Consider the following 14,826-nt stretch of genomic DNA (forward strand, 5'->3'; position numbering starts at 1 on the left):
TGTTTTGGTTTACAACCAGACCTCCGGAACGGATTATGTTTGTAAACCAAGGTACCACTGTAGCTGGTGACCACCCCATTAAGATTTTCCAAACATGAAAAGTTGTACAGACAGTTCTTCTAAGTGTTCCCAGGTGAGTTACTTGCCATATATCCCAAGCTTGGGGGGGGGGGGAGAGATATTTTCCTTTGCTCTCAAAAGCATTATAAGGGAAACCTGCCTTGGACTGTCAAAATTATCTTGTTGCTTCTCCTCTGATGTTTAAGAAATATTATTAGCCCCTAACTATACAGTACTGCTGACTGCATTTGTGTACCATCCATCTTGTCTGGGTTCTACATTTTTTGTGCAAATGTAAACTTTCTTTACAGAAGTCGGACCTCTGTCTTTCTCGATCTTTAAGCACTGTTAGGTCAGTAATTCTGATGAGGATCATTCCTTCAGCACATTGGCGTTTCCTTCATCACAAACAGCGAAATAATTTTCAGAGAAAATTTTACACTTGGTGAAACATTGCTAACTGAATTTGGAATTTCCAGATGACTTTCTGAATCTACACTCTACTTTTCCTAAGAAATAGGAAAATTTTCTATTTCCGCCCACAAAATTTTCTGAAACAAAAGGAGAGGCTTTTGGGGAAAGGAGGGGTTTCATGTAAACCCACATTTGTATCCTTTTCTGCATGCTGTTCATCCCCTGTTCACATTTGCCCCTAAATCTGTTCACACCACCCTCATAACTGCTCCAGGGGATTGAGGGAACCTATAGAGCAGATCACTTCTGAGGAGTGAAGGAGAAGATGGGAAGTTCCACTGTGCTCACAGAATGTCAGAAGAACAAATCATAAAGGCACTGTCTTCACTCTGAATATACTTCCTGATGTAGCCAATAAAAGTTTGTGATGTGATGACATCACAAAGGAAAGTTATAGTGAGGGTAATCTTCCTTACCTCACTACAAATGTTTTCTCCCCAGTGAATGCTTTTCATAGGATGTTTTTGGGAGCCCTTGTCTCCATTTTAGCACAGCCTGATCATAGCAATATGAAATGGAATTACTTTTTTGAATTACTATTCCCAAAATTAAATTTAACATTTTCAAATTTGGCCTCCCTGCCTTCTCTCTCTTGTTCCCCTCTTTTCAGGAAACTTAGAGCAAGCAAATGAAGAACTCAGGGCAGTTATAAAGAAAATCTGGAAGAAAACTAGCATGAAGCTTCTTGACCAAGTTGTTCCCCCCGCTGGTGGTTAGTGAGATGATCTCATACATTTCTACATTTTCAATGCTTACATGTGGATACGATTTTGAAAAAAATACCATGGCACTAAAATCAGAATAATAGTGTTAATTAAATGATAAATTAAATTATAAAATGCAAAAGCATTCATTAAATATTTTAGATGCTTATTTGCTAATTAATGTTGGAAAAATGTATCTCTATTAAATAGAAATATAAACATTTATTTTAGGAAGATAACATTTGAAAAAATTCTAAATATTGTGATTGTAAATAATTTATTTATGTGTAAACATTTCAGTTTACAGGTTTCAGTATAATGTACTGCTAAATTAATAGAGCCTATGTTCTGCTCTTATTTTTATTATTGAACATCCTTTTTGATTATGCTATCTGCAGGTAATGAAGTTAGTCCAAATTTGCACTAGATCAGTGGACAATTGTGTGCCATATTTTATAATGTGTATATATATATAGAGAGAGAGAGAGAGAGAGAGAACTTTTTATAGTAAACAGTGAATATAGACTGAATATAGCCCATTTCCCTCCTCCAAAAAACCCCAAAACAGTTAAATATAACCAAGTTAATCAGGATGTACAGGGTACAGAATTAGTCTTCTGATTTTAATATATAAGCTAGAACTAACTAGGTAAGCTATTATTAATTGTCATAAGACAGCATAGCCAAGTTTTTATAATATGCAATTCTATATACGAAACATATACACCAAGATATATTTCTCTTCAGTATAAAATAATGATGAACTTTTGATTGTAAGTGATGTTTTGACTTGCTTTTCATGTTTTAAAAGTGCAGAATCTGTTGCATAATGCAATCCATATCAGTCCTATCCCAGACATCCAAGAGACCGATGCATTTCAGTTCATTATGTGGCTTCTTTTATAGCTTACTGTACTTTTATAGTGCTAACCCAGCTTTCAATATGGTTTTGGCTCAGGTATGGAAGTGACCCTAAGTTCACTTCGAGTGGTAGAAGCTGATCTCTCTCTGAAGGTGACATTCTCAGTCTCTGGCTGTCTCACTCTTCAGCATGGCGCAAGAAGGAGTATTTGCTTTGTTGCTGGAAGAGCCACTTGCAACTGGCAGCTCAGACTACAGATGGGATGATGTCAAATCATATCTAAGGAAATTGAGCTGTCAAGAGAAAACCGATACTGCACATTTAAAACTACTCTGCTCTTTTCTAACCTTACACCTGAGTGCTTGCATGGCCTAGATTAATTGCTTTGTTATTGTTGTAACTATGTGCTTGAGCTTTTTCTGCAGCCTCTATTCCTTTCAACTATCAGTCTTTTCAGAATATTCTGAAGCAATTCTGTTTTAGGGTGGTGGCATGGAATTAGTGTTGCCTCGGGTCAACTTGATTCCCCTTCTTTTTATTGAAATACAGACACATGCTTCAGAATAGCGAGCCGTGCCTTCCTAAATTAAGCACATGGAGAGCATTTGTTGAGTGTGCATCTAGAGAATAAACCATAATACATTTTCCTCTACAGAGTGCAATTAAAGGTTCAGCTCCATTTCATTGCTGCTTTCAAAGTGAATATTGATTTTCCATTTGCATAGACAACAAAGTACAGTGAACTTGTCTAGAGAAAAAGAATAGATAATGCCACTAAAATGCAGAAAACAGAACACTGCCAAAGAGGAAGTCTTTCACAGCTTTAGGCAAATTGCAGTGAAAAGGGAATAGACATTTTTGCAACTATTCATGCCTGGAAGTTGACATACAGGAAAACATACATGGAAATGTAATGTTTTATTAAAAACACAAGATAGAAAAGCTGCAAAGTAAACAACAATGTGAAGAAGACTTTAAGAATTTTGGTTAGTAGGAGAAGTGTAAATACTCCTAAATAAATAAATAAAATTTATTTAATTTTTAATATACTGCAAAGGTTCCAGGATTCTAAAGAAATGCATTATATAAAGCACGGGTTTTTCACAAACTTACATGATAGGTCAGATTCCTGCATTCACTTAAGTATTATCTCTCAAACAGGATGTTATAGCTAAGAAAAAGCCAAATTCCTGTGTGTGTTTTTTTGTGGTAAGCAGACTTAATAGAGGAATAATGAATCTAGCAAGATTAATCATTACTGACCGTAAACCCATTTCCTTAATTTACTCATAATTGCCAAGAGGTTTAAAATGTCAAATTACTTGCAAATCCTCAGGTTCAGTTTAACACTGATTAATTAACACTGCTATTAACACTGCTAATATATGATGGAAACAGGAAGAAAAGTCACTTAAGTACAGATTCCTTTCTTTTACCCCAAGGTTTTATCTAAATTCCCCATTCTTTAACCTTCAGAGGCCACTGAAGCCCATCTGCCACCCTCCTGTCTTCTCCCCAAACTTGTTTTGCTGAAATTCGTTCCCTTAGGGTTTTTCTTTTACGTTGATTTCCATTCTGTTTAAAGTATGATCACTTCTGCTCCACGGCTTTCCTTCACATATCTAGTTATGTTTGTCTTTCTCAAAAGTCTGGACAGATTTTGTACCGATGGCTGTCCATGAAATATATTGTGGGTATGTCCCTTTTGCACCTAGCTTTTTAACTACATCCAGGAACTTGCAAATAAAGCTGCTTTGCAGATGTGAATTGTGTGTATGCCCACATTTACACATGCATATTTGGTGCAACCCCCACCCCAACTTATGGTACAGATAACTCACATCTTACGCTTATTTAACTTACGAGATTGCAGTTTTGGCTAACAAAAAAGCTTGTTGGTCTTCCCTCCCAGCTTTTAAGACTTGATCCTGAGTACTGAAGCCCCTAAACTTGCATTGTAATCAATGGAGGTTTATAGACCATGTATCCTTTAATAAGCCATTTGTTACATGGTGAGAGCAGGCTCAATGATGCTATTTAAGAGTTGGAATGGAACAGACAGGGCTCCCAACCAAGCTACTTCAAATCTTTTTGTTTCTTGTTTTCTTTCATAAGATATCCTTTAACATCTTCTAACATAACACATACCACACCAATTCCTATCAGGCCCTACCTGTTCTGATATATGGTCAATTTCAGGGTTTATTGTTTAAAGCTATCTACAATTGAATAATTTGGGATTGCAGATAATGTAAATGGATTAGTTTTGACACAGAGACCTCTTTTAAATATAAAATCCATAGTTGATAGACATAGGTAATTGAAACTGACTAAAAACATATATTCCAGTGAAGTGCTGTACCATTGTATATATCCTTATCTGGCATTAAGTCTCTTTCAATTCAGTTGGGCTTACTTCTGAGTAGATATATACAGGATTGCACTACCCACAGCTTTTTCCTCCTCCCTCCTTAAACCAGTACAAAATACAAGGAAAAGAAACAGTGTTCTGTTTTGGAACTGTTCTAATAAAAGGAAACTACTAAAAGATATTTCACTAAATTGCCAATAATAGCAAATATAGTCTAATAATTAACAATGTCCGCTCATCGTGCTTTGTCTTTTTTAAATAACTTAGCAGTGTTAATACTGTCAGATAAATGTAAAAGCTAATGCATGCTGGAAAGCATCTGTATTAACACTTAGTCTTGATATGAACACTTCACAATTTACCTGCCTTATTAATGATCTTACGTTCTATCTTTGCTGTTATTTTGGAACCAATTACTGCCAAAAGAGAGTATTACATTCTCTCTTAAAAGACTACCAAACTGGACTCTCAGGTGAAAGTTTACCAAATTTAGTCTCCAGGGTTTGCCCCCAAACTCTGGTTTCTAATGCCTGATATATTACTTAATATGAATATTGCCTGCTAGGTGTTCAGGGAGTGAGATAATTTATATGCCACTTTAATAGGTCAGACAGAAACAATAATAATTAGATATATATGAATTCACTATGGTGATAATTTACTTGAAAGGCAGCAAATATGAAAAGGCCCGCCTCCTATTATAGTTTTTATAACACTCTGGTTCAAACTGATCAAAGTTTGCATTTTCAGAGTCATGTAGACATTTGCATTTTAAAAGATAATCTTACCTCTTTGAACTTTAATAAATTAGCATCTTTTCCTTTCTTAGGAAATAGTTCACCTATCAACTACTTCTACTGCCTAGTCTTGTTTGCCTGCTAAAACTGCTTTATGCTAGATTTAGTCTGCCTTATTATCAGCAACAACAACAACAACAAAAACCCTTGTGCCAATGGCACTGTCACATTTTTTCCTGATTTGGATAAGAGTATATATTGGCTACTAATGAAATGTGCTGACTTGGGAGAGATCTGTCTGGTCTGTTCATTTAGATGATGAGGTAACCGTGGGGAAGTTCTATGCCACCTTCCTGATACAGGACTACTTTAGGAAATTCAAGAAACGGAAAGAACAAGGACTGGTGGGGAAACATCCTGCAAAGAACACCACAATTGCACTACAGGTGATTTTGTTTTCTGCACTTTAACTAACCATGTTGCAAGTTTGTTGATAACAACAGGTAAATGACTGTGGGTGCCACAAGGACTGTATTTTATTGAGACATTTTTGGGGTCTTCCGCCATTAAAAGGAGTAAACAATATTGTTCAGTATATTACAAGGTAAGTGTACAAAGCCTTTTTTTGTGTAAAAGAAGCAGCAACTGGTAGCAGAAGCTCTATAATGTTTTCAAGTAGAAAATGTAAAGGGGGGGGGGTTAAGCAGCTCTTGAAAACGCAAACTTTTGGTTGACTATTTTATTTCATACTACTCTGCACAAGCCCCTTCTTTCTCCGAATATCCTAAGATCTGAAAAGCAGAGAGTCAGAGGCACACACTGTAAGTAGAGTCAAAGTGGTTTGAACATACTGTACATTATCTCCCCCTGAAAACAAATGTCTCAAAATACAATGATTCTATATTCAAAACATTTGCAGTACGTGTTAGAATGCTTCATCTGGACAGCAATAACAGACTGAAAAAGCTGAGAGGGAGAGACACCCTATTCTTATTAGCACCACCATGCAATATGTTTAGGAATGAATAAATACAGTTTCCCAGGAACACTGGTATGGGTGGGTAGATGGATGTAAAAAGAAGCATTTTCATATCGGTACAAGCAGGTAGGTGGCATATGAATATTAAGTGCTTATTAGAATCCCATTTGTGTTCAGCAGAGGATAGGGAAGTGAAAGGGTTCTACTTGAAGCCTTATTTTCAGACAATAGTTGAGAATAACACCTGTCAAGTCCATGTTGCATCAACACTGGAGTTCTGTGGGACAAGGTACTCTGTGATTTTGTTTGTTTTGTAGAGTACTGATCTCTCAGAGCTAGTGAGAACCATTTCAAGCCATTCTGCTTTTTAACCCACAATCTCAAAAGATCAAACTTTCCCCCTAACAATTTAAGCACTTTTAGACATAATACATACATGCCACTAGGATAAACTTCACTATGTAAATGGCAAGCAGACACACACACACACACAGGGGGGGGGGGGCAGGCTTCTCTGCATTAAGTTTGAGGTAGAAACTAGCAAGATATTATGAAGGTTTTCTCCAAGCCAGAAGAGCTAGAAAGGTGCAGTATACTGGGTCATATACATAGACCTGCGTCTGATGAGTTTCTGTACCTTTGAATGTTTTGAATACCACAGGGACCCTAAGCATAAATTGGCCTTTTCAATCTGCTCTATGCCTCAAACCATTCACATGTTAGACTAGAGGCATCATCAGCATTAGGGTGATTGCCCAAGGTCACCTCCCCTAAGAGCTGTTGATACTCAAACTCACATCAGTATTCAACTTACTTGTTCTAACAATGCAAGGATTTCCACTTGCACAATGGAACTTCCCCTCCCTTTCCTTTCACATCTGTACTAGCAGGGTTTCCCCAGCCCTCTGGAGCAGATTTTGGGAAGGCACAGGGAACATGCAGGGTGAGGAATGGGGGGGGGGGAGCTGCATTACACAGGAAGAAACTCTTGTGCAGATGGAACGAGATAGTTGGATGACCCTGTCAGTTACAGCATTGTCCAGAGCGATGCTCTTTGGAAAACCAGTTTCTTTTACTTTGTCTGGCTTGCTCTACAGCAGCTTCACTGGGTACTCTTTTTTTGGTACTAATGTGAAAAAAAAACTTCAAATAACTGTTCCCTGGTGTCTTTTACTACCTTGGTTTTATCTCCTCCCATCATATGCTCAGATATCGTGTAAAAGCACGCTAGCTTTTACGGAGAAGTTAGGTTTTTGTTGCTACAACCCGTTTCCCGAATTCTTTCTATCCTTTCTGTGATGTGCTCACTCCACGCCCTCCACTTAGTGCAACAGAGGAGCAAAATCAGGACGCATGCTTCAGAATGCTGGACGTCAGCTGAAGCATTCTCTGTGTGGATATATATTTGTGTATGGAGGAGTGGCTCCTTTATTGTGTTTGATTTAGGGAGGTTTGCTATTACAGAGTTTGAGAACTACAGAGCTCTTCTCCCACCCCTACCTTGGTCATACAATAAGAGCTATTGGACCTGCAGGACTACATGGATGTTAAAATGTTATTTTGACGTAAATACCTTGAGTAATATTTTTTCATGCAAATGTGAGCTAAATTGAAGATTTCATCATGGATCTTAGGAAGAAGATTGATTGGATGACTGCAGTTTATCATTAACCCTACCCCAAGCTCTGTGGCTGATTGCCAAACTCTTCCAGTTGTAAAACAGCAATAGTTTCAGTTACAGAAAACCTTCTCAGATGTCATATAGCAAAGTTCACATATAAAGATCTCAAATGTCATACAGAATATTCATATACAAATTTCATATACAAAGGTCTTTGCTGGCTCTTACTCTGTTTCTTACTACCATGAAGGAGTGTGCATAACCAAACTGGTTGTAACTGCTAAAGGTGCATGGCATCCTGAAACATTTTATGTGTTATGAGTCTTAGTGTTTTTACTTAGTAGCCACATTGACATGGCTTGGTAAGCCAGAAACCGTGACTCGCTGCGCTAAAATCGCTCAGATTCGGGAAGAAGTAGACTCCACCGTGGGAGCAGGGCCAGGGCGGGAGAGTGCTAGAGTTCTGTCTAGTCAAGTTGAGTGGGATCAATTCCAATCTGTTACCTCCGAGGATGTGGACAGGCTGCTTGGACGAGTGAAACCAACCACCTGTCTCCTGGATCCTTGCCCATCCTGGCTTATAAAAGCTAGCCGGGAAGGACTGGGCGATGGGCTTCGTGGGGTGGTGAATGCTTCCCTCCATGAGGGAGCCTTCCCAGACCCGCTGAAAGAGGCAGTTATTAAACCGCTTCTTAAAAAACCATCTTTAGATGCGGCCACAATGGCCAACTATCGCCCAGTCTCAAATCTTCCATTCTTGGGCAAGGTGATAGAGCGAGCGGTTGCCGAACAACTCCAGGCACGCCTGGAAGAAGCGGACCATTTGGATCCCTTCCAGTCGGGATTCAGGCCTCATCATGGGACTGAAACTGCCTTGGTCGCACTGGTTGATGATCTCCGGCGGGCTAGGGACAAAGGTGAGAGCTGTTTCCTAGTTCTGCTGGATCTCTCAGCGGCGTTTGATACCATCGACCATAACATCCTTCTGGACCGTCTTGAGGGGCTGGGAGCTGGGGGCACTGTCCTACAGTGGTTCCGCTCCTTCCTCCTGGGCCGTGTTCAGAAAGTGGTGGTGGCGGATGAGTGTTCAGACCCCTGGGCTCTCATTTGTGGGGTGCCTCAGGGTTCTGTCCTCTCCCCCATGCTTTTCAACATCTACATGCAGCCGCTGGGAGAGAACATCAGGAGGTTTGGGCTGGGTGTTCATCAGTATGCAGATGATACCCAGCTCTACCTCTCTTTTAAATCAGAACCAGTGAGGGCAGTGAAGGTCCTGTGTGAGTGTCTGGAGGCGGTTGGAGGATGGATGGCGGCTAACAGATTGAGGTTGAATCCTGACAAGACAGAAGTACTGTTTCTGGGGGACAGGAGGCGGGCAGGTGTGGAGGATTCCCTGGTCCTGAATGGGGTAACTGTGCCCCTGAAGGACCAGGTGCGCAGCCTGGGAGTCATTTTGGACTCACAGCTGTCCATGGAGGCACAGGTCAAATCTGTGTCCAGGGCAGCTGTTTACCAGCTCCATCTGGTACGTAGGCTGAGACCCTATCTGCCTGCGGACTGTCTCGCCAGAGTGGTGCATGCTCTGGTTATCTCCCGCTTGGACTACTGCAATGCACTCTACGTGGGGCTACCTTTGAAGGTGACTCGGAAACTACAACTAATCCAGAATGCGGCAGCTAGACTGGTGACTGGGAGCGGCCGCCGAGACCATATAACACCGGTCTTGAAAGACCTACATTGGCTCCCAGTACGTTTCCGAGCACAATTCAAAGTGTTGGTGCTGACCTTTAAAGCCCTAAACGGCCTCGGTCCAGTATACCTGAAGGAGCGTCTCCACCCCCATCATTCTGCCCGGACGCTGAGGTCCAGCGCCGAGGGCCTTCTGGCGGTTCCCTCATTGCGAGAAGCAAAGCTACAGGGAACCAGGCAGAGGGCCTTCTCGGTAGTGGCGCCCACCCTGTGGAACGCCCTTCCAGCAGATGTCAAAGCGATAAACAACTACCCGACATTCAGAAGACATCTTAAGGCAGCCCTGTTCAGGGAAGTTTTTAACGTGTGATTTTACTGTATTTTTGGTTTTTATGGAAGCCGCCCAGAGTGGCTGGGAAGGCCCAGCCAGATGGGCGGGATATAAATAATAAATTATTATTATTATTATTATAAACAAACCGTTATCCATAGCTTAGTATTAGGACTGTGGTTTGTTCTCCTCCCCCAAAGAACACAATCTGTAGGCAAGATTTTATTCTTTTGAATACTGATCATGGTTTTTTGGAGCAAAACAAACCATGAGCTCTGTTAAGCCAGGGATTGTGGTTTGTTTCATCCATGTACTAGCACACAGTCCAAATAGGCTCATTTGTGGTAAACCAGGAACTACCAGGGTTCTAAAACACATAGGTACAGGAGGCCCCTTACTTCCAACATTCATCGTCCAATTTACAGAGGACAACAGGAAAAATGGAGGGCAGAACTGGCATGCTTTTCCCCCTAGTTCCCCTCACATCTTTACTTAGCATGGTGTCAGAATGCCTGAAGAAGGCCCATTTCTGGATTTGAAAGTTTGTGTTTCATTCTGTACTGTTATTTCCCATGCATACAAGCAATAATATTTGTGGAGCTCTTCTAAGTATTCTGTGCCTTTTAATGTTCGTGTGTTCCAGTATTTCATTGATTATAAGAGATGCTTCAGTATGCTGCTGCTAGTGGTAAGCTTTATCAGCACTGGATCACCTGTTGTCTAGCAGCAGACTGATCAAAATCAGGGATATGCGTGGGTTGAAATGTCTGCTGCTCTTTATGCTGTGGGAATACCCAACATCAGAAACCGAGGGGAAATCCCCAGAGCCATAAGGTGACCAAGCCACTGTCAATGGGGGGGGGGGGCATGCCAAGAAATGCAGGTTGTGGTACTCAGAATATATTAATAGACCAATAGGAAGACTGGGCCTGAAGTGGAGGTGGATTTTCTCAACGAAGCTCTTTGAGAGGTGGGGAATCCCCAGAGCTGAAACTGGTTTGTGATGAAGGGCCAGCCACTTCCCTGTTCTGTGAACTATAGCTGCAAAAAACTTTTACGTACATTGCAATAGCACATGCAAAACTACATGCCCGTCAACGCCATAAGGAAGTTTCAGGTAGTGTAGTTTCAAATAACAAAGTTCTGGAGAAAATATAACCATAATGACAACTGCAAAACGTAGATCAACTGTCAACAAAAATACAGTAACTCTTCAACTGGAACAGAATTACAGGGATAGGGTGAATGTAACATACGTATGTCTCCCACACCCTCACATGTTGTTTTCCTGGCTTTCGGAACAGATGAATAGGGCTTTTGTTTAAGGCACTTCCTTACCCTTTGTCTTAACTCAGCAAGTTAAGCCATGGAGTCACTGTATGTTTGAGATCTTAGCCAGGATTAAGGGAACAAACCATGGTCCATGTTTATCTATGGTTAAGCATTATGTCTAGACTAGGCCTTTAAGGCTGCAACCATAAGTTCCGTGTGTGAGAGAGAACTGAAAGTGACTAAACCACCACAAGCAACATCTTGCAGGCAGGAAGATGAGCAGAGCAGAGCTGCTGTGCACTTCCATCCTCCTACTCCCAAGAAGTATTTCAGTACAACTCTAGTGGTATTGTATAGTTAGTAAGTATAGTTTTCTCCCTGATTTAGGGGCCTATTGAGAAAGGGAAGGCTATGGATCTTTTGGATCCGTACTTTCCCCTAACCCACCCAGGGTGTACCCCCTTTTGGGCCATACACAAGAGCAAGGACCACAGAATTTTCTGTGATGGAGAGAAGAAGCATTCAACACAGGATCTCTGTCTCCACCTTATGTCAGGGAGATCTGATGCTTTTTATGGCCCCTGGAATGGCCTCCTCCAGACCAGAGGGTTGCAGGTCCAATAGCACGAGACATTTGAATAAAAGTTAGTTCCAATCACAGAGATCTCAGAAACTAATTTTAGAGTGTCTACCATTTGTCTTCAGTGTCAAGATAAGGGTTGGAACTAGATAAGGATTGAAAAGCACTTGATGGCTATAGTTGCCTTTTTAGAAAATCAGTTGCAGCAAGAACATGTTAAAATTAGTTCGGGTTGAATTATTTATTTGATGGAATCTTTTGTGAAGGGATTTTCGTTTTCTGAATATAGATGAATTGCTCTCTGTAGTTCAGTATTTATTGGTTCTTATATCGAGAAGTTGGTGATATCATGTCTGCCTGCCTGCCTGCCTGCCTGCCTCTCTCTCTCTCTCTCTCTCTCTCTCTCTCTCTCACACACACACACACACCATTTTAGCCGTGAGGTAAAGTTTCTTAGACAGTCAAATGAAAACTGAAATATCATGGAAATTTGCTAGTTGCAATACAAGAAGTCTAGACCTCTAAAAAAATACTGCGATTTAGGCCACAACTTTTATACAAAAGTTACATTTGTGGCCTGTTAAACCACCAAAAAATGTAACTACTGATCCATATATAAGGGACGCAGGTGGTGCTGTGGGTTAAAGCCTCAGTGCCTAGGACTTGCCGATCGAAAGGTCGGCGGTTCGAATCCCTGCGGCGGGGTGCGCTCCTGCTGCTCGGTCCCAGCGCCTGCCAACCTAGCAGTTCGAAAGCACCTCCGGGTGCAAGTAGATAAATAGGGACCGCTTACCAGCGGGAAGGTAAACGGCGTTTCCGTGTGCGGCTCTGGCTTGCCAGAGCAGCGATGTCACGCTGGCCACGTGACCCGGAAGTGTCTCCGGACAGCGCTGGCCCCTGGCCTCTTAAGTGAGATGGGCGCACAACCCCAGAGTCTGTCAAGACTGGCCCGTACGGGCAGGGGTACCTTTACCTTTTTTACTGATCCATATGAAAACAATCTGTTTGATGCTGTGTGGATGAACCACTATGCTTCTCTGCCACTAAATGAAGTTTCATGTTCCTCTAAAGTACAATTAATACATGGTTTATGGTTGATAATATAAATCAAATTACAACTTCTTCAAAAAGAACTGTGTCATTACATTCTTTCTTGAGAGAACACTACAAAAATAAGGGGCAGTATTCAACTAAATTTTACTCAGAGTAGACCCATTGAAATGAATGAACATGACTGAATTAGGTCCATTAACGTCACTGGGTCTAAATAAAACATAGTTGAATTTTATTAGATTGATATCTCTCATAAGGCGACAGCCATACAATCACACCCTACCACAGTATCAATACAAGTCAACAGTAAAACACATACTTTAGAATGCCAACTGGAAGGCCATGTGGAAATAAAGCCCAAGCATGTTCTTTAAGATTTAACCAATAGTTTTATATCCCACCTATGAGCAACAGCTCACAGGATAAGGACCTGGTAAGATCATCTAATTCACCATCTTGCGTTGGGATCCTCATTCCAGTTCTATTGCAATGTTTGTATGCTTTATCTAGAACCTAAGGAACAAATAAAGTGAAGGTAATGGTAGCCATGATAAATTTTCTTAGACCTGGTTCTTATGCTCACTTAAAACCCTCTTCTCATGGTTATTAATGATGGAGTATTAATGTTTGTATGTTCCTGTCTCTAGACCACCCTAAGCTACTTTGGGAGAAAGGATGGGATATAAATACTACTAAATAAATCTAATAATAAATCCCCACTTGTCATTCCTACTCATAAAATGAAATATGAACTGGGCCTTAGTGATTACCGTATTTCTTCTTCTATAACACGCAGATTTTTTTCTCCTAAAAAGGAAGGAGAAATGTCTGTGCGTGTTATTGAGCGAATGTGTGGTCCCTGGAGCCAAATAGTGCAAGGGGAGGCAAAAAAAAGCAGGCAAAAATCAAACCGCGCGTCTCCTAGAAGGGAAACCTGAAAGAGGAAGCGGCTGCTTTCCGGCATTCTGCCTCAGGGTCTTACTGCCCACCCACCTCTGTTTCCTTGCTGTGTTTGCTCAAACGGAACAAAGAGCAGGGAAAGCCCCTCCCCTCCAGGCAAGCAGAGGGGAAAGCTGAAAACATGCAGGAGGGAGAGAGAGAGAGAGAGAGTGCGAGCTGGCTGGCTTGGGTGGGTAGGTGAGGGAAAACTTTTGCCTTCCTTTCCTCCCTACCCCTCTCCTGCATTCTTAGCCAGCTGCTTCTCTGTACACCCCTCTCCTGCTCCTTGTCCCTTCTGTGTTTTTCCTTCCCTCCCCACTTAAAATGTGGTTAAAAAGCATGGATCCACATGGATCCTCAGGATCTTTGCATTGGGTCAGCCCAAATTCACCATCAGATCACATAGCATGTCCATGGCTACAGCCTGCCCCCCAAAAATCACGCACCCACTGTTGCCTGGGGCTGCAATGGTGCAAAAATGTGGTTAAAAAGCATGGATCCACATGGATCCTCAGGATCTTTGCATTGGGTCAGCCCAAATTCACCATCAGATCACATAGCATGTCCATGGCTACAGCCTGCCCCCCAAAAATCATGCACCCACTGTTGCCTGGGGCTGCAATGGTGCAAAAACGTGGTTAAAAAGCATGGATCTACATGGATCCTCAGGATCTTTGCATTGGGTCAGCCCAAATTCACCATCAGATCACATAGCATGTCCATGGCTACAGCCTGCCCCCCAAAAACCACACACCCACTGTTGCCTGGGGCTGCAATGGTGCAAAAACGTGGTTAAAAAGCATGGATCTACATGGATCCTCAGGATCTTTGCATTGGGTCAGCCCAAATTCACCATCAGAGCACATAGCATGTCCATGGCTACAGCCTGCCCCCCAAAAATCACGCACCCACTGTTGCCTGGGGCTGCAATGGTGCAAAAACGTGGTTACAAAACATGGATCCACATGGATCCTCAGGATCTTTGCATTGGGTCAGCCCAAATTCACCATCAGAGCACATAGCATGTCCATGGCTACAGCCTGCTCCCCAAAAATCACGCACCCACTGTTGCCTGGGGCTGCAATGGTGCAAAAACATGGTTACAAAGCATGGATCCACAGGGATTCTCAGGATTTTTGCATTGGGTCACCCCA

At 41.6% G+C, this 14,826-nt stretch overlaps 1 protein-coding gene across 18 annotated transcripts in view; it reads left to right on the forward strand.

Moving 5' to 3' along the window:
• CACNA1D (calcium voltage-gated channel subunit alpha1 D) overlaps nt 1-14,826 on the forward strand; it is a 214,424-nt gene that overhangs the window by 175,070 nt on the left and 24,528 nt on the right. For all 18 annotated transcript variants that reach the window (XM_079964941.1, XM_079964943.1, XM_079964939.1 and 15 more), the window contains 2 exons: nt 1,145-1,246; nt 5,524-5,654. In XM_079964941.1, coding sequence (XP_079821067.1) covers nt 1,145-1,246; nt 5,524-5,654 — 233 coding nt within the window. The remainder of the gene's footprint in view (nt 1-1,144; nt 1,247-5,523; nt 5,655-14,826) is intronic.

The sequence above is a fragment of the Podarcis cretensis genome (assembly GCF_951804945.1).
Source record: "Podarcis cretensis genome assembly, chromosome: 2".
Lineage (NCBI taxonomy): Eukaryota > Metazoa > Chordata > Lepidosauria > Squamata > Lacertidae > Podarcis > Podarcis cretensis.